General features: G+C 40.1%; 1 protein-coding gene across 5 annotated transcripts in view; it reads left to right on the top strand.

The window, feature by feature from the left end:
* TAF1 (TATA-box binding protein associated factor 1) overlaps positions 1 to 20,015 on the top strand; it is a 69,419-nt gene that overhangs the window by 10,069 nt on the left and 39,335 nt on the right. For 4 of the 5 annotated variants that reach the window (XM_058536147.1, XM_058536149.1, XM_058536150.1 and 1 more), the window contains exons 10-28: positions 13 to 140; positions 238 to 345; positions 474 to 647; positions 1,118 to 1,291; positions 1,522 to 1,626; positions 3,467 to 3,667; positions 3,840 to 3,981; positions 4,372 to 4,502; positions 5,208 to 5,288; positions 9,505 to 9,654; positions 9,838 to 9,957; positions 10,245 to 10,420; positions 11,043 to 11,221; positions 12,652 to 12,865; positions 13,339 to 13,504; positions 14,918 to 15,129; positions 18,307 to 18,415; positions 18,649 to 18,747; positions 19,053 to 19,230. In XM_058536147.1, coding sequence (XP_058392130.1) covers positions 13 to 140; positions 238 to 345; positions 474 to 647; positions 1,118 to 1,291; positions 1,522 to 1,626; positions 3,467 to 3,667; positions 3,840 to 3,981; positions 4,372 to 4,502; positions 5,208 to 5,288; positions 9,505 to 9,654; positions 9,838 to 9,957; positions 10,245 to 10,420; positions 11,043 to 11,221; positions 12,652 to 12,865; positions 13,339 to 13,504; positions 14,918 to 15,129; positions 18,307 to 18,415; positions 18,649 to 18,747; positions 19,053 to 19,230 — 2,847 coding nt within the window. The remainder of the gene's footprint in view (positions 1 to 12; positions 141 to 237; positions 346 to 473; positions 648 to 1,117; positions 1,292 to 1,521; positions 1,627 to 3,466; positions 3,668 to 3,839; positions 3,982 to 4,371; positions 4,503 to 5,207; positions 5,289 to 9,504; positions 9,655 to 9,837; positions 9,958 to 10,244; positions 10,421 to 11,042; positions 11,222 to 12,651; positions 12,866 to 13,338; positions 13,505 to 14,917; positions 15,130 to 18,306; positions 18,416 to 18,648; positions 18,748 to 19,052; positions 19,231 to 20,015) is intronic. The other variant, XM_058536148.1, reaches the window with a different exon arrangement.

Below are 20,015 nucleotides of genomic sequence, written 5' to 3' on the forward strand. Positions count from 1 at the left end.
TTTCATCCTCAGAAATTCCTGATGAGAAAGAAGAGGCCACTTCTAACTCCCCCTCCAAGGAGAGTAAGAAGGAATCATCTCTGAAGAAGAGTCGAATTCTCTTAGGGAAAACAGGAGTCATTAAGGAGGAACCACAGCAGGTCTGTGAAAGGAAAAGGGACTTGGTGTTTAGAAGAACAGAGAAAGGTAGCAGAGAAGGGTAGTCTCACTAAGGTTTATTTGATGACTTCTCTTTAGAACATGTCTCAGCCAGAAGTGAAAGATCCATGGAATCTCTCCAATGATGAATATTACTATCCTAAACAACAGGGTCTTCGAGGCACCTTTGGAGGAAATATTATCCAGGTAAAAGTAGCATTTTTTTCTGTGGTGGATGGGAACCACTGCTTTGTTCTGATGGAGGATGTGGGTAAATCTTGCCTAGCTAGGCTGGAGTTAGTATTTAATTTGAACCTTTGTATTTCCTGTCTTAGCATTCAATTCCTGCTGTGGAATTACGGCAGCCCTTCTTTCCCACCCACATGGGGCCCATCAAACTCCGGCAGTTCCATCGCCCACCTCTGAAGAAGTACTCCTTTGGGGCGCTGTCTCAGCCAGGTCCCCACTCAGTCCAGCCCTTGTTAAAGCACATCAAAAAGAAGGCTAAGGTATGATTGAATCCTAGTTAGAAAAAACAGCTATAAAAGACATTGGAGTACAAATTGGGGAAATGGACTGGAGATTAGATGATATTAGGGAATTATTGTTTATTTTCTTAGATGTGATAGAATATTGTTATTGTTGTTGTTCAGGAGAATGTCCTTATTCTTAGGAGGTGCATGCAGAAATACTTAAGGATAAGGTGTCATGATGACTGCGACTTTCAAAAGTGGTTCAGCAAAATCTATAGAGAGATAGTTACAGATAAAACAAATATGGAAAAATATAAACAGTTGTATCTACGTGGTGGGATAATAAGTGTTCATAGTTTCAAGTTTATGTTTGAAAATTTTTGCAATGAAATTGAAAAAAAGGCAAGGTAAAATCGTGTTTGGTGTCATTGTCTCAGAATGAACAGCATCAATGTGTGTAGTTATTGTCTTATCAAAGCTGGACTATATTCTCTTGTGCTGGGCAGATGAGAGAACAAGAAAGGCAAGCTTCAGGTGGTGGAGAGATGTTTTTTATGCGCACACCTCAGGACCTTACAGGCAAAGATGGAGATCTTATTCTTGCAGAATACAGTGAGGAAAATGGACCATTAATGATGCAGGTTGGCATGGCAACAAAGATAAAAAACTACTATAAGCGGGTGAGTCTCTGCTCAGAAAATCTTTGTTATTAATATAGCTGCAGTTAGATATCCAGCGATAATCTGTGAACATGTATTGTCTTTTTTATACTGTGAATTTCTTGGAAGAAAGGAATGATATCTTTTTTGTAGTTAGTAATATTAGTGAAATGCCATGCTCATGGAATATTTTGTATAGGCTTATTGATTATTTTCTGTGATAGTAACTGGGTCTGCTGTGTTCCTTATAGAAACCCGGAAAAGATCCTGGAGCCCCAGACTGTAAATATGGAGAAACTGTTTACTGCCATACATCTCCTTTCCTCGGCTCTCTCCATCCTGGCCAGTTACTGCAGGTGAGGATGTCTTTCCTGTTATAACTCTTTCCTAGGGAAATTGACAGATGAGGAGCTGGTCAGCCCAGAAAGAACCAATTCTAATTGATTGAGATACTATTCATACATCAAATATGGGGAAGATCAGTATAATCCAAAAACGATTATAATCCAAAAAACTTTTGTTTGATCTTTTTATTAAAACTGGCTCCAGGGGGCTGGCCCCATGGTGTAGTGGTTAAATGCGTGCGCTCCGCTGCTGGCGGCCCGGGTTCAGATCCCGGGCGCGCACTGATGCACTGCTCGTCAGGCTGTGCTGTGGCGGCGTCCCACATAAAGTGGAGGAAGATCCGCATGGATGTTAGCTCAGGGCCAGTCTTCCTCAGCAAAAAGAGGAGGATTGGCATGGATGTTAGCTCAGGGCTGATCTTCCTCACAAGGAAAAAAAAACTGGCTCCTAAATATGTTATTTGTAAGCTAAATTTAAAATAATTTTTTGAAAACACACTGATAAGAAGTCCAGAGACATCTGGGTGGCATAGAGAAGTCAACCTGGGATTAATAATTTACCATCGTTAATTTATGAATGTTTAATTTGTATGTGTAAAATTGGTGTGTTTTGATTACATTAGTTGTGGTCATTTTGAGTGTCGAACCACACCTGAACCATGCCATCTACAGTGTCCAGCCATAGGGAAGTTGTTTTTTTCCCCCTCTTTGTTCTGATGGGTGTAGAGAGGCCCTCTGGTAACCTAGCTTTTACATACTTTGTTAAAGGAAAGTATAGAGGTCCACAAAGGGTGTTAGGAAATCTCTAGCACACTCCTACTTTGTTTTTTTCCTCCACTTCATTTCTCTTGGCACGCTTAACCATTTCTCCTGATCTTGTACCTAGTTTATTCTGTTATCGCTGTTGCTTATTCTCCTTAAGCATCTGCAAAGCTCATTTTTCTCTTTATCCTTTATGTCTATAGTCCATTTCCCACCAGATTTTGAGTATCATCTTTATACTGTTCCTGGCATTCCTCTCCCTGTAACTGTCTGTTGAGATTTTCTACCAATCCAGCCTCTTTTTTTGTGGCTACTTTTGTCGTCTCTTAAAGATCCTTTTTTATCTTCTCCTGTAATTCTTTCTCTCGCTACATTTCACATTTAGAATTTTCTTTCCACACCCATATATTGAAGATCCCCTCTCTTTCTGTCCACTTTTCTGATTTTCTGACAGGTCTTTCCTTAGAATCACAGGCTTCTTGTGACAGTTGATCCCCATCTGATTGCAGCTCAAACAAGCTCAAGTGTTTCTGTCCTGTGGGTTTAGTCTGTCTTCTCTAGCACACTTTCTGCTTCATTAGTTGTTTTTGTTTTTGTTGTTTTATTTTTTTTATTAATTTATCTAACAAATGTTTTGATCTCACCTATATTATGTCAGGGGCTATGCTGGGGTCCAGGGTAGTAGTATAGTACTTGGTAGTTTATAAAGTGATTTTCATATATAATCTTTACAGCCATGCTGGGAAGTATAGGCATTTTAAGTATCTCCATTTTATAGATGAGGAAAATTAAGGTCAGAGATATTAAATAACTTATCTGATGTCATACAGTGAGTAGCAGAGCCAGTGTCATCTGAGTCCACATCCTGTAGTTTCTCCACTACTGACTTTTAAAGATAGCCAGTAGGTAAACAATTATCTGTCCAATCTTGTTTGATAGTCCATATTATAATCTATTTATATTACTGGATAGATCTTAGATGGCACAATGGGGATGGAGAGCAGGCAAGCTTGATTTTTCTTTTCTCATTAGTTGACTAAATTTCCTAGGGCTTCTCTGTATATAATCTTTGTGTTTTTATTTTTGTTAGGCATTTGAGAACAACCTTTTTCGTGCTCCAATTTATCTTCATAAAATGCCAGAAACTGACTTCCTTATCATTCGGACAAGACAAGGGTACTATATTCGGGAATTAGTGGATATCTTTGTGGTTGGCCAGCAGTGTCCCTTGTTTGAAGTTCCTGGACCCAATTCCAAAAGGGCCAACACACATATTCGAGACTTTCTCCAGGTAAGAATGAGTGGATAGGGAGGGGGAGAGGGTACACATAAAAAGGGTATATGGATTTGGGGGCACATCAGGAAAGATCAAACACATGGAGGGGCTTAGCAGGGGAAGGGGCCCTGGTGAGGACTTTTATCCATTACTTTGCCAAATAAAAAACATTTGGTTTGTTGGGCAGGTTTTTATTTACCGCCTCTTCTGGAAGAGTAAAGATCGGCCACGGCGGATCCGAATGGAAGATATAAAAAAAGCCTTTCCTTCCCATTCAGAAAGCAGCATCCGGAAGAGGCTAAAGCTCTGCGCTGACTTCAAACGCACAGGTCATCAGTTGTGACTGATTATCAGTCCTCTTTGCCTCTTTCCAAGAAAGGAGTTATGCCTTTCACTTAAAGGATAAGCATCCAGCTAATAAAATAAAAACAGAAACTGATAGTCATCAAAAGGAGGAGGTAGCAGATCTTCTAATTATGGAGCTTCTGATTGCTTTCTGATTTTGCCTGCCAGGAGAGTCAATGTGATTGTGGAATGTCTTATGTGAGATGTAGGAAACCTAGCAGCAGGGGTTTTCTTGGCCAGTCAGCCTAACTGTGGGTAGGCCTGACACCTTCTAGGACATTGCCTGATTCAGTCTTTGTTTGCTCTCCTTGTTGCTGTCAATGAACGAGCCTTTGGAATTCAGAACAGTCTTATTTTCTCTGTGTCATTTCTAGGGATGGACTCAAACTGGTGGGTGCTGAAGTCTGATTTTCGTTTACCGACTGAAGAAGAGATCAGAGCTATGGTGTCTCCAGAGCAGTGCTGTGCTTACTATAGCATGATAGCTGCAGAGCAGCGACTGAAGGTGAACACCTTTCTCTTAGGCACTGCTGATGCCATGGGTTCTTTTTCAGAGATGAGGATAAAGACTGTCCTCACTGGCTTAGAAATGATGGTTACTAGATTATTACTGGTTATTTAAAAATTCAAACTATATGAGGTACTCTGTGTACATCAGTTCTGGGGAAAACTACAGTGTAGCTAAATCTCAGTGGGAAGGCTTAATGAGAGACTTAGGCATATTGTTTTGCTTTGGAAATCGTTGCTCGTCCATTTGCGTGGTGACTTGAATCTCTCATCTTTACAAGACAGCCATGTAAGCAGGGAAAGTACTTCTCATAGCCTTCCAGGTGGGCAGAGATGATGATGGTGCTAGACATGAGGTTTAGAGAAGCCTAGTATCCTTAATCAGGCCAAAATAGGGAAGATCTAGCTGGGGTGGGATAGCGCAACTCTGTCCCACTGAGTTAATGAGTCTGAGTTAATCAGCATCTCTCTTTAGCTTCCTTATGGGCATTAACTATCCATGTGTCAGTTAAGTTCCTTGAAATGTAATATATCTTCTGATAGCCCAAGGATGTAGAATGGTGATAGATACAGCAAAGACTTTGCAAAATCCATTCTCTGTGCAGAATGTGCTTTGATATTCTGTACTTGGTATTCAGTGAAACTTGGGCGTTTTGTTTTCCAACTTATTGATTGATTTATGCATGAATTTGTCCTCTTCCAGGATGCTGGCTATGGTGAGAAGTCCTTTTTTGCTCCAGAAGAAGAAAATGAAGAAGATTTCCAGATGAAGATTGATGATGAGGTAAGCTTTACACTAATTTTTTTTTTTTTGTGGGGAGGACCAGCCCTGAGGTAACATCCAATGCCAGTCCTCCTCTTTTTTACTGAAGAAGACTGGCCCTGGGCTAATATCCGTGCCCATCTTCCTCTACTTTATATGGGACGCTGCCACAGCGTGGCTCAACAAGCGGTGCGCGCCTGGGATCCGAACCGGCGAACCCCAGGCCGCCGCAGCGGAGCATGCGCACTTAACCGCTTGCACCACCGGGCCGGCCCCTACACTAATTTTTGTTAGTACATCCCATTTATCCTTTTTTAGAAAACAGCTTTATTGAGAAATGATTGACATACAATAAACAGCACATATTTAACGTACACTAATTGTTTTGATGTCTGTTTATACCTGTGAAGTCCTCATGACAAGATATTCAGTGTATCTGTCACTCCCAAAAGTTTCTTTGTGCCCCTTTGAAATCCCTTTCTCCTGCCTCCTTCCTTCTCTCCACTCTCCTTGTCCCCTGACAACCACTGATCTGCTTTCTGTCACTATAGATTAGTTTGCATTTTCTAGAATTTTAGGTAAATGGAATCATAAAGTATATACTCTTTCTTTTTTTTAATTGGGGTAAAATATGCATAACATAAAATTTACCATCTTAACCTTTAAGTGTACGGTTCAGTAGCGTTAAGTACATACACATTGTTGTACAGCCAATCTCCAGAACTCGTTTCATCTTGTGAAACTGAAATTCTATACCAATTAAACACTAACTCCCCATTGCCCCTCTCCCAGCCCTGGCAACCACCGTTCTACTTCCTGTCTCTGAATTTGACTAGGTACTTTACCTAAGTGGAATCATACAGTATTTGTTTTTATGTGACTGGTTTATTTCATCTAGCATAATATCCTCAAAGTTCATCCATGTAGTAGCATGTGTCAGAATTTCTTTCCTTTTTAAGCCTGAATAATATTCCTTTGTATGTATATACCGCGTGTTGTTTATCCATTCATCCACTGATGGACATTTGGGTTGTTTCCACCTCTTGGCTATTGTGAATAGTGCTGCTTTGAACGTGGGTGTGCAAATATATCTTCAAGACCCTGCTTTCAATTCTTTTGCGTATATACCCAGAAGTGGGATTGCTGGATCATATAGTAGTTCTATTTTTAGTTTTTTGAGGAACCTCCATACTGTTTTCCAAAGCAGCTGCATCATTTTGCATTCTTATCAGTGGTGTATAAGAGTTGGAATTTCTCCACATTCTTGCCAACACTTAATTATTTTTTGATATATGATATGCAGATATTTTCTCCCATTCCATAGATTGCCTTTTCACTCTGTTGTGTCCTTTGATGCAGAGAAGTTTTAATTTTGAAGTAGTCTAATTTATCTACTTTTACTTGGGTTGCTTGTGCTTTTGGTTCCATATCCAAGAAATCATTGCCAAATCCAGTGTCATGAAGCTTTTCTCCTATGTTTTCTTCTAAGAGTTTTATATTTTTAGTTCTTACATTAGGTCTTTGATCCATTTTGAGTTAATTTTTGTATGTGGTGTAAGGTAAAGGTCCAGCTGTGTTATTTTGCATGTGGATATTCTGTTCTCCCAGCACCATTTGTTGAAAGTATGTATTCTTTCTTGTCTCTCTTCTTTCACTCTGTAACTATGTTGCGATTCATCTAGGTTGTTGTGTGTATTGATAGTTTGTTCTTTTTTATTGCTGCATAGTATTTCATAGTATAGATATACCACAGTTTATTTAAATAATCACCTATCAAAGGACATTTTGGTTGTTTCCAATTTTGGGTTATTATGAATAAAGCTGCTGTGAATATTCATGCATAAATCTTTGTTACGAACATATGTTTCCTTTTTTCTTGGGTAAATACCTAAAAGTGGAATTCCTGGGTAATCTGGTAATTCTATGTTTAACCTTTGGAGGAACTGCCAGAGTGTTTTCCACAGTGGCTGCACCATTTTACATTCTTACCAGCAATGTATGAAGGTTCCAGTTTCTCCACATCCTTGTCAACACTTGTTACTTTCCATTTCTTTTTTATTATTATTATTTATTATTATGGCCCTCCTCGTGGGTGTGAAGTGGTCTCTCATTACAGTTTTAAATTTCCATTTCCCTAATGGCTAAGGATGTTGAGCATCTTTTCATGTGCTGATTTATCATCCAGATGTCTTCTTTGGTCAAGTATCTATTTGTCTCTTTTGCCCATTTTTATTTTTAATTAGTTGCTTGTTTTCTTATCGTTGAGTTTTGAGAATTCTTTTGTGTATTCTAGGTCCGAGTCCTTTATCAGGTATGTGATTTACAAAGATTTTCTCCCAATCTGTGGTTTATCTTTCAATTGTCTTAACAGTGTTTCATGAAGAGCAGAAGTCCAACTTGTTAGTCTTCTCCTCTGTTGCTTGCAGTTTGGGTGTTGTATCTAAGAAACTTTTATGTAGCTCGAGGTCACAAAGATTTTCTCTTATGTTTTTTTCTAAAAGTTTTATTGTTTTATAGCCTATGTTTAGATCCATTTTGAGTTAATTTTTGTATAGGTGAGTTAATTTTTGTATAGGGTGCAAGGTATAGATTAGGGTTCGTTTTTTTTGCATATGAATGTCCAGTTATTCTAGCATCATTTGTTAAAAAGTTGCATGATCTTTTAAAACAAAAATTTCATCATATCACTCTCTTGCCCAAAGACTTCCTTTTTGGGTCCTCATTTTTTTTTAGGAAGAAGTCCTTAATATGATTTACAAGGCTCTATGTGATTTGGGTCTTATAAATAACTCTAATCTCCTCTCGTCTCCTATCACTGCCCATCTTGTAGTCTAAGCTCTAAACATACTAAAGTTCTTTCAGTTCCCTAAATTTCTTTATGTTGCCTTCCAGAGGTTTGCAACTGCTATTCCCTCTGCCTAGAATATTTTCTCTCTGCTCCTCTACCATCTGACCATCTACAAGTTATGTTCTCTTGGAAGGTTTCCCTGACTCTTGCCCTCACTCCTATCCTTTGTCCAGATTGGATCATCATCCTTCCTTTCTTTATGTACATATGACACTTTCTACTTTCTTATCATGGCACTGATCATACAGTATTGAATTTGATAAAGGTTACTTGTCTTTCCCTCACTAATGTGAGGTCCGTGAGAAAGTAGTGCTTGGCATATGGTAGATATTCCATAAATATCTGTTAAAGAGTGAATGATTGTATAGGATGTCAGACAGAATGAGTAAAGAAGCATTGTTGTACTCTTCTTTTGAGGTTGAAGTGAAAAATGAGTGGATGTCTAATAATTTCAGAAATTAAGGATTCTGTTGAATGGCCTTCAAGAATGAGTCTTTTTTTTTTGTGAGGAAAATTAGCCCTGAGCTAACATCCACGCCAATCCTCCTCTTTTTCCTGAGGAAGACCAGCCCTGGGCTAACATCTGTGTCCATCTTCCTGTACTTTATATGGGACGCCGCCACAGCATGGCCTGACAAGCCATGTGTCGGTGTGCACCCGAGATCTGAACCTGCGAACCCCGGGCCACCGCAGCAGAGTGCACACACTTAACCGCTACACCACTGGGCCGGCCCCAAGAATGAGTCTTAAATAGAGAATTGGCCACTTTCTAGCTAATCATGTACACTCTTGACTGGTCTGTGTGGACAAGCACATTCCCTTTGTCTTAATTCCCTGATTATTTTGTGGGGTCGGTAAGCACTATTCAGGGTCCCAGGAGAGGACAGGCCTTTTTGACCAAACCAGTGGCAGAGGTAGAATGGACTTTGGTTTTGTGCTGCTGGGGTTGGGGCCAGTGCTTTATAAAGCATTCTATAGACAATATATAGGTCATTCTAAAGAAGCCACTTGAGCAATTGGACAATCAAATGTAATCGTCAGTCTAACTTACCTCCTTGAGCATCATGAGAGTGGGGGCAACATTGTCTTTGAAAACCCTCAGTGAAGCCCAAGGGATATGGGGCTGAGGGGTACCACTGTTGCACATATTCCTCCTTACACTGGCTGAGATCTTGACCCCTATTTAATATGATGTAAGTACCACAAGAAAGAAGAACAACAAGCTGAGTACTGGGAAGCTTTATGTAACTATTGACCTTTGTGTACCTTTTGTACCTTTTTAAGAAAGCATCAAATTTTACATTATTTTAATTATTCCAACCTTCTAAGTATGGCTAGACATAAAGCAAATGTTTCCCACAGCCCTTAGAATCTTTTTCTCTACCTCAGGTTCGCACTGCTCCTTGGAACACCACAAGGGCCTTCATTGCTGCCATGAAGGGCAAGTGTCTCCTGGAGGTGACTGGGGTGGCAGATCCCACAGGATGTGGTGAAGGATTCTCCTATGTGAAGATTCCAAACAAACCAACACAGCAGAAGGTGAGACTTATCTGAATTTCTAGAAGGCATAAGTCAAAGGAGGAAGAAATAGAGATTAAAGAATGGAGATGAATGGGGTAGAGAATCTGGAAAGCAATTAAGTTGACAGGATGACTTAGATACCTACTATAAGGAGTTCAACTTATTAGGATTCTTACCTGTTTTGTTTTGTTTTTGAGGTAGGATGATAAGGAGCCTCAGCCAGTGAAGAAGACAGTGACAGGAACAGATGCAGACCTCCGTCGTCTTTCTCTGAAAAATGCCAAGCAACTTCTACGTAAATTTGGTGTGCCTGAGGAAGAGGTGGGTGTGGCAGAGGAAAACTTAGAGGTTCCCAGGGGCTTTGTAGAGAGAGGGAAAAGCTAGGAGGCAGGTGTAAGAAACTATCTGGAGAATTTTGTGGTTTAACTTGTAGTAGACTGGATCTTGGATACCTTTTCAGTAGTTAGCTTTCTGTTTAACCTGCTTTGAGTGAATTTGGTTTTTTTTTTTTTTTTTTTTTTGGTCTAGCTCTCTAACCATGTGCCTTGATTTCTCCTTTGAAATCCCTGCATGGTTTGTGTATATGTGTGTGTCTATCTCTCTTGCAGATTAAAAAGTTGTCCCGCTGGGAAGTGATTGATGTGGTACGCACAATGTCAACAGAACAGGCCCGTTCTGGAGAAGGCCCCATGAGTAAATTTGCCCGTGGATCAAGGTTTTCTGTGGCTGAGCATCAAGAGCGTTACAAAGAGGAATGTCAGCGCATCTTTGACCTACAGAACAAGTGTGTTGTTGTAGTGCTGCAGAAAATCTAAGCTGCAGAGGGGGAGGGGTTGCAGACACTGATTTATACCGAAGAGGAAGTCACCTAATAATTTAACTAGGTGGTCAGGTATCTGAGATTTCAGGGTGGTATTCATCATGCTGCTAGAGTATCTACTCCCTTCAAAGCAACTTGGCAAAGGTTTTAAATGGCAAGAGGTGCTAGGTTTGAGCTCTAGGTTCCATGGCAACTTTTATGGCCTACTTGGTCCTGGCAGCCATTGCAATGGTGATAGGGGACAGATAGGACTGTTTCTGAAGGCTTAGAGGTGAGAGGATGGTAAGGCCCTATTAAAAATGACCAATGTGCTAATTTGTTTCTCAAGCTTTCTCCAGGAATTCTGAAAGAGTTGCTGTACTATTTCATATTTCAAACATTTCAACATTGCCTTGTTGACTGAATGTCTAGGAAAACTTTGTAAAGCTTTTCTGTTAAGGGCTGCATGTCTTAGTGGATTTTGAGTGTTGCTTTTTAAGATTAATTTCCCAATTTCCTGCTCTTGCCTAAAACTATATTTTTTCAGCTCTCTCTGCACTTTCATATTTCCCCTCATCTTAATTTAATATGATTTTTCTCTCTTAAGGGTTTTGTCTTCAACTGAAGTCTTATCAACTGATACAGACAGCAGCTCAGCTGAGGACAGTGACTTTGAAGAAATGGGAAAGAACATCGAGAACATGTTGCAGAATAAGAAAACCAGCTCTCAGCTATCACGTGAACGGGAGGAGCAGGAGCGGAAGGAACTACAGCGGATGCTATTGGGTGAGGGTAGTGGCTTCGCAGACAGACAAGAAAGAGAAAGATCGAAAAAGTATAAATAACTTCAGAGTAATAACTGAGGCAAAGCTGGAGACAGAAGAAGTAGAGGATGAGTATAGAAAAGCCTGTAGATGAGGTAGAGAGATTACTGCAAACTGGACTCTAGGTTTGTCTGTGGGGCACAGATTGAAGAGATGCTGCCAATCCACTCATGTCTCTGTCTGTATCAGGCCTGGCCAAGCCAGGGCTTGGGCATTCATCCTAGAGGGTAAGAGTTTATAATATAGAATCCAGAATTTAATACAGATGAATTTGAGGGGTTGTTCTGGAACCCTCTGAAATCACAGGTAAAATTCTGTTCACATGTGCCTTTTCTGAGGAGAAGATCCATGGTTTTCAGAAGATTCTCAAAGATGTCTTAGACCTTAAAAAGAGTTAAAAATCACCAACCAAAAATTGCAGAAGTTGAGGGTTGGGATGATAAAGGCCTGAACTGGTTTGGGATATGGACATTGAGAATGAAAAGAGAAGAAAAGTCAAGGTGACCTTAAGATTTCACTCTGGGCTTGCTAGAAAGATGGTGGTACCATTGATTAATGTAGTACATTTCAGAGAAAGAAGCAGGTTTAAGAAGGGAAGGTGTGATGTGTGGAGTTTGAGGTCCCCGTGATACTTCCCAGTATAGATGACAAGCAGGCAATTGAAAACTTGGATGTAGATACTGAGAGAGAGGATAAGGCTGAAGATGAAGATTTAAATGACTATTCTCACTCACAATAGTCTTTCCTTTGTTTTCTCCTGTCTGTAAAAGCTTTGTGTAATTTTGTTGTTCTGACTGCTTTGTAAAGATGTGATAAAGCCTTTCCCCCAGTGTGGTCCTGGACCAGCAGTATCTACATCACACAGGAGCTTGTTAGAAATGCAGAATCTCAGGCCTCACCCCAAACCTACTGAATTAGAATCTGTATTTTAACAAGATGCTCAGTTGATTCCTATTCATTCATATTAAAGTTTGAGAAGCACACTCTAGGCCTTAAGACTCTGGACTTGTTTCTGTGGTGCCATTTTTTCCCTGGGTGCTTGGGTGCTTTTCTTTAATGTGATCATCAACTACTTCCTGCTTGGGCATTCCTCTTGCACTGTTGTTCGGAGGAATCAGAATACAGCTACTGCTCTTCTCTCCCCTATAACAAACATACTTCTTTGAGATCCTTTCAGAACTTTTTGTACTTAAAAAATGGGAACATTGGCAGTGGTAAAATGAAGTCAGGAAAGGACATATCAGTGTGTTCTTGGAGCTGGTGGTGACTTTGGTGCTTTCTGTAGAACCATAGTTTTGTGGCGTGTTGAGCTTCAAGGTCTCCACTCAACCCCAAGAAAACGGCCATTTGGGTGGTAGGGGGAATGTGTGGAAATCTTTTTCTGCCTTGCAGCAGCAGGCTCAGCAGCATCAGGAAACAATCACAGAGATGATGACACAGCTTCTGTGACTAGCCTTAACTCTTCTGCCACTGGCCGTTGTCTCAAGATTTATCGCACGTTTCGAGATGAAGAGGGGAAAGAGTATGTTCGCTGTGAGACGGTCCGAAAGCCAGCTGTCATTGATGCCTATGTGCGCATACGGACCACAAAGGATGAGGAATTCATGTGAGTTTGACTCATCACTTTCCAGTGTGATAAGGAGAATGATGATAATGCTGGGGAATGGGGATGCGGGTGTGTGCTTGAGTTTTAGTGACAGGATTCTGCACAGTTGTCCCTGGAAGTCTGTGTTAATTGGGAACCATCTTCCTTTTAGATATTTGAGTTTGAACAGAGCCAAATCACAGGGAGAATTGCAAATTTGCTGCAAAATAAAGGCATGTTTTCAGTTCCATCTGAGTCCTTTGCGTTTCGGTTGGTTGGCAAAAATCTCAGGGATTACTCAGGACTTCTCATTCTGAGAGAGGTGCCTCTCTGCAAATGGAAGGCTGATGAGTTGGGGAGATGGGAATGTCAGGTAGCCCCTTTTCTTTCAGTCTGGATAGATTACTTTAGTTCTGAGATGTTTAGCTATCAGGACAGTCTTCTTGGTTTAAGTTTGCTTATGGTCCTATGATATTTTTCCCCCTGTTATTCAGTCGAAAATTTGCCCTTTTTGATGAACAGCATCGAGAAGAGATGCGAAAAGAACGGCGGAGGATTCAAGAGCAACTGAGGCGGCTTAAGCGGAACCAGGAAAAGGAGAAGCTTAAGGGTCCTCCTGAGAAGAAGCCCAAAAAAATGAAGGAACGTCCTGACCTAAAAGTAAATATAATGTGGCGTGATTATAACTAACAAAGCAAAGGAAGAAAGCATCCCTTAGGTTTTGGCATCCTCCCTTACTGGGAATGAGGGCAGTATTGTGGAAAACTAGTTTGAAGTGATGTGGCTACTTGGGTGTTATCAGTATTAGTGTGACTGGTACCAACAACACCAGACCTAATCTGGTGCCATTCGGTGTCATTTTATACTTCATTGGAAATGTTTTCTAGGAGTTGAGATAGGTTTGGTGGGTTTTTTTTATGTGTGCATTTATGTACATATATATACACACACGTACATCTTATTTTTAAATTGTACGTGTTAAAAGATGCAACAGAAAAAAAACATACAATGCAGGTTGCTTTTCATAACTGAGATAGGATTCCAGATATTACTGTGCAATATAACTGTAACGTGCACTGTAAAATGAGGCAGCTGTGGTACAGTGGAAAGAGCCATGGACTTGGAAACAAGGTCTGGATTCAGGTTCTGGTTCTCCCATTTAATAGCTCTGTGATCTTAACCTCTCCAAACTTGTTTTCTATAAAATGATACCTGTCTCGTGGTGTTGTTGTATTAAGTGATAGAATGCATGGGAAGCACTTTATAAAATTCTCAACAAATGTAAACTGCTGTTAACATGTACTGAGGTCATTAAGTATTTTAATATTCTTTTCTTTTATGTGATATTATATACATATGATGCGGTATTCACCCCATTTTACAAAGGAAACTGAGGTCAGCTGCAACACTGAGGTGGAGACTTGTGTTGATCCTTTTTCTTGGGGCTGGGAATACTCATGCTGGCTGCCTCTGCTGCTAAATGCAGCCTTGGGCTTCCAACAGCCTTTCTCCTGCATATTTAATATTTTCATAGTTTACAACTTAAATTGGCAGTGGAAATCCTCTCCCTTTTCTTCCTCACTTGATTTTTAAAGAAATGTTCAGTCTCTGAATTTCAGTTTATTTTTAATGTGTCATTTCTATAACATAACTTTTGTCCAGTGGCTTCTGGTTGAAAGGTGTATTACAATTCTGTTAGAACAAAAGTTCTGAGCCTGCGTTTGTCGTTTGTTTCTCGCTTGCCTTGTATGTCTTTCTTTTTTTTTTTTTTCTTTTTTGTGAGGAAGATCAGCCCTGGGCTAACATCCATGCCAATCCTCCTCTTTTTGCTGAGGAAGACTGGCCCTGGGCTAACAGCTGTGCCCATCTTCCTCCACTTTGTATGGGACGCTGCCACAGCATGGCCTGACAAGCAGTGCATCGGTGCGCGCCCAGGATCCGAACCCGGGCCGCCAGCAGCTGAGCGCACACACTTAACCACTACGCCACAGGGCCGGCCCCTGTATGTCTTTCTTAAAGCTAACATCGTGCAGCCTCCTTACTTCTGATGTGTTGATACTTCTCCTTTTGCAGCTGAAATGTGGGGCTTGTGGTGCCATTGGGCACATGAGGACAAACAAATTCTGCCCCCTCTATTATCAAACAAATGCTCCACCTTCCAACCCTGTTGCCATGACAGAAGAGCAGGAGGAGGAGTTGGAAAAGACAGTCATTCATAATGATAATGAAGAACTTATCAAGGTTGAAGGGACCAAGATTGTCTTGGGGAAACAGCTAATTGAGAGGTAAGGGGTAAGCGATAGCAGGCAGGAAGTGCCACAGGAGAGATCTGTGAGAGGTTGGTGATGTTGATGGGTGACAGGGGTGGATGTGATATGTTCTCTGAAGTGGAACTGAGGCATAGGAACTGGGATGGATTTTCCTCACTACTTGTTGTCAGGAATGAAAATTACAGTCTTTTGTTGTAAAACACTCATTAGGCTCCACCACTTGCCCTTGGGCGTGCTACCTAACGTTTCTGAATCTCACTTTCCTTATTTACAAAATAAAACCACCCTTATGGGGTAGTTATGAAGATAAAACTAGAGAGACTACATAAAGCATGTAGTACACTGTGTGGAATTTGGTAGATGCTCTTCCTATTCTACTTCCAGGCACTGGTAATATTTGTAAGGTCCCTAGTCTAAGAGTGTTCTGATAATGGACCGTCCAAAAGGATTAAGGAGACGTGAACTATGCCTATACTTACCTGTCTCTTGCTCTCAGAGAATTTAATAGATAATCAAGTGGAGAAGTTTTTAAATTAAAAAAAAAATTTCCCCTAACTTTTTAGTTTGAAAACTGCAAACCTACAGAAAAGTTGAAAGAATAATACAGGGGGCCGGCCCTGTGGTGTAGCAGTTAAGTACATGCGCTCTGCTGCTGGTGGCCCGGGTTCAGATCCTGGGCGCGCACCGAGGCACCGCTTGTCCAGCCATGCTGTGGCGGCGTCCCATATAAAGTGGAGGAAGATGGGCACAGATGTTAGCCCAGGGCCAGTCTTCCTCAGCAAAAAGAGGAGGATTGGCATGGATGTTAGCTCAGGGCTGATCTTCGTCACAAAAAAAAAGAAAAAAAAAAAAGAAAGAATAATACAGTATACTGTTGCTTTAAATTCACCAACTGTTAACATTTGTCACATTTGTTTCATCTTTTTATATCTAAAACATTTTTTTTTTTGCTGAACCATTTGGAAATAAGTGGCAGGCATCATGGCATTTCACTCATAAATTCTTTAGCACACATCTCCTAAGAATAAAGGTATAACAACATGATGCTATTGTTGTACATAAGAAAATTAATATTAATTCAATAATATCTAGCAGTCAGTCCTTATTCAAATTTCCCCAGGTGTCTCAATGTTCTTTATTGCCTGCCCCTGCACCCCCAACTCAGGATCCAATCCCAGTTCAACCATTAAGTATTTTGAGTTTCTCTTAATCTAGGACTGTCCTCCCTACCTTTTTTGTTTTTCATGACATTGAATTTTTTGGAGAGTCCTGGCCAGTTGTCTCATAAAATATTCCATGTTCTAGATTTGTCTGATTTTTTTTTATTGATTATATTCAGATTAAATGTCTTTAGCAAGATTACTACATAGGTGATATTATGTACTTACTACACCACATCAGGAAGCACATGTCAGGTTTTCTCACTGTTTGGTCATAAAGTGGTGATCCCCAGATCCCTCTGTAATTTCCCTTTGTAATTAATATGTGGTGAATATCTTGTTCCCTAACAGTCTTTCTCTCAGTAGTTTTAGCATTTATTGATGATCATTGCCTAACTCAGTTATTACATTCAGGGTTGCAAAACAGTTTCTGATTCTAGCATTCTTTCTACATTAACTGGCATTCTATAAAGAAGAGCTTCCTCTCCCTTTTTGTTTGAGTATTACTGTGGATTCTGAAACTCTTAGTATAATTCTTAATATGATATATTAACTACAAAGTTACTGTATTATAATTCATTAGCATCATTATTAATTTTGATGCCCATATTGTCCCAAATTTGACTCCTTCAAGCCAGAACCTGTGTTCTTTTGAAATGACCCTATAAATCTTTGAGAACTTCTTTGCTTTCTGGCACAAGATATTTCAGGCTCTCCTTGAAATTTCCCTGTCCCACACCTAGAATCAGCCATTTCTCTAAGGAGCCCTGGTTCCTTTTATTGAGGAATGGTATTAGAAACCAAGATCTAGATGTTAGGTGTGCTCATTGCCCCTGAGATGTCATTGGTTCTAGGCTCTTAGTGGATAGAACTAGGAAATATACATATGTTGTAAATCACAACTTCATATCAATACTGCCAATTCAAATTGTATCTACAGATTCTTCCTCATCTTCCCCCATTTCATATTTGTATCCTTTCTCTGGTTCCCAGAATCAAAATATTTATTCATTTGCTCTGTCCTATGATACGTACAAAATAGTTTGAGAATTACAATAACAATACCACTGCCAACAATAAACCTATGAAGTAGGTTCAAAGTGTTTTCTGTAGTTTGTTGTCCTTGGACTATATGCCATTGAAGTTGTACAGTCAGGGTATTATATTCAAAATATATTTGAATTCCTTTTTCTGTGTAATTTTTAATCAATTTGATATACAGTTATATTCTTTTCTTTTTTTTTTTTTGTGAGGAAGATCAGCCCTGAGCTAACATCCATGCCAGTCCTCCTCTTTTTGCTGAGGAAGACTGGCCCTGAGCTAACATCCATGCTGATCTTCCTCCACTTTACGTGGGATGCCGCCACAGCATGGCTTGACAAGTGGTGCCTCGGTGCGTGCCCGGGATCCGAACCCGGGCTGCCAGTAGTGGAGTGCGCACACTTAACCACTACGCCATGGAGCTGGCCCCATATGTTCTTTTGTTTCTGTTTCTATTAAGTTTTGGGTTCTTTTTTCCATCCTTGTTGATTTAATTTATCAGTATCTATGATAGTCATTATGTTTTGAAGCACATTAGAAAAGGAGAATGTAGTATCTTGATCTCATACAGTGGAAGGGAAGAAGGTAGATGGGCTTTTAATGATTGAGGGAAACTCAGACTAGTTTTTTCTTTTCAAACTAGTTTTTAATTTCTTACTTTTTTCTGTTCTAAATAAGTTAAGTTTCCTAGCACTTTAGCCTTAAGATAGAATGTTGGAGCTAGAAGGATTCTTGAAATTCCTTTGGCCTAGTTACCTTATCTTCCAAATAGGAAACTGAGGTGAAATTATGGTGTGTCTAGTTTTTTATTAATTTGGAGATCTTGTGAGGCCTTGCCTGATCTGAGCTTTAGAATGGATGTCTGGCCTTTGGTTTGGCTTTTTCCTCCCCTGTCTCATGCTCAGGTACTTTGGACTTTTTCATTGTAGTTGCTTTTTATCTGAGGACTAGAAATAGAGACTGCATGCTATGAAACTGTTATTGATTGCAGTGCCGATGAGGTTCGCAGAAAATCTCTGGTTCTCAAGTTCCCTAAACAGCAACTTCCTCCTAAGAAGAAACGGCGAGTTGGAACCACTGTTCACTGTGACTATTTGAATGTGAGTATCTGCATTGCTTCTTTCTGACCAGATGGGGTTCTCATTGATTCTCCCCAGCCCTCTAAGCCACAGCTCTGACGCAGCTTTAGATTCTCCCTTTGGCCTTGCCCTGAAAACTATGTGTACTGTTCATTACAAGATTTCCAAAATATATTTAATATATTTGTCTAGCTGGAAAGTATTGTTTGTTTGTTTTATCTAAAGAAGCATTCTGATTTCTTGCTTCTCCTTAGAGACCTCATAAGTCCATCCACCGGCGCCGGACAGACCCCATGGTGACATTGTCATCCATCTTGGAGTCTATCATCAATGACATGAGAGATCTTCCAAATGTGAGTTCATTGCATTCATATCTACAGTAGGGATAGCAAGGGCCTTTGTTCTGTCTGTGATTTCAGATAGAGGGCAGTAGAGTATAGTCCTAGGTACCTGGAACTGCTAATTCTTTGGGATATAGTATTTTGGTGTTTTTTTTTTTTAACAGTTTACTAGAGGAAACACTCAGACCTGCTCTATCTAGAAAGATTTCTTTGAGAATTGATGGCCAGGTAGACAGTTAAGATCTGAGAGAGTCTTCAGGAATTGGCTCTGGCAAGTGTTCTTTGCTCATGGATGGTGCTGGCTCTTATTTGCACAGACATACCCTTTCCACACTCCAGTCAATGCAAAGGTTGTAAAGGACTACTACAAAATCATCACTCGACCAATGGACTTACAAACACTCCGTGAAAATGTGCGTAAACGCCTCTACCCATCTCGGGAAGAGTTCAGAGAGCATTTGGAGTTAATTGTGAAAAATAGTGCAACCTACAATGGTAAGAATCACCTGTTCCTTGACCGCAGAGGTCACTTTCAGATCTTTCTTTATCCCTTACTAGTCCTAAATTCAGATTAGATTGGACTGACTGAAAGGACCTACAATGTATTAGTGTATTTTGGGGTTATGAAAATCAGGTAGTAAACATTTTAGTCATTTAATAAATATTGCTTCTTTTTATTCCAACTTTTTAATTTATCCTCTGGAGAATTTGGAGTCTATCTGTTGAAATGAAACAATTGCATGGGGAGCAGTGGGAGGAAGAAGTGGGCCTAGGGAAATAGAAGGGAGAGGCATTTGGTGTGGATGGAACCTGTGCAGAGTATGGGCTTGTTATGACCATGTTTGCTGTGTGTGAATCTTTGATTTGGTCTACAGATCTGTTACAGGGGCTGTTGTATGTCCACTTTGCTCAAAAGCTGGAAAGGCAAGGAGGAAGAAATCTGTTTTCTGAGTCTTAAAGAGGGGGAAACAATACAGCTTCTGCGTGTAAAGGATCAAGTTTTCTGGTTTCCAGTTATATCCTGAGCACAGATTCATATATAAGTGTAGAGATTAAGAGTACAAACAGAGTACGAATCATAACTCAGCCACTTTTTGAGTTACCTTAGAAAAGTTATTTGGCCTCTCGTAGCCTTCTCAGTTTTCTCATCTGTAAATGTGGGACAGTAGTAGTACCTAGATTTTAAGACCTTTCATAAGCAGGCCTACTATAGACTCCTGCCACATTCAACATTATATTTCACTAAATATCCCATGCCGTTTCTTCATGTCTTTGCTCTC

Source organism: Diceros bicornis, chromosome X (assembly GCF_020826845.1).
Source record: "Diceros bicornis minor isolate mBicDic1 chromosome X, mDicBic1.mat.cur, whole genome shotgun sequence".
Classification (NCBI taxonomy): domain Eukaryota; kingdom Metazoa; phylum Chordata; class Mammalia; order Perissodactyla; family Rhinocerotidae; genus Diceros; species Diceros bicornis.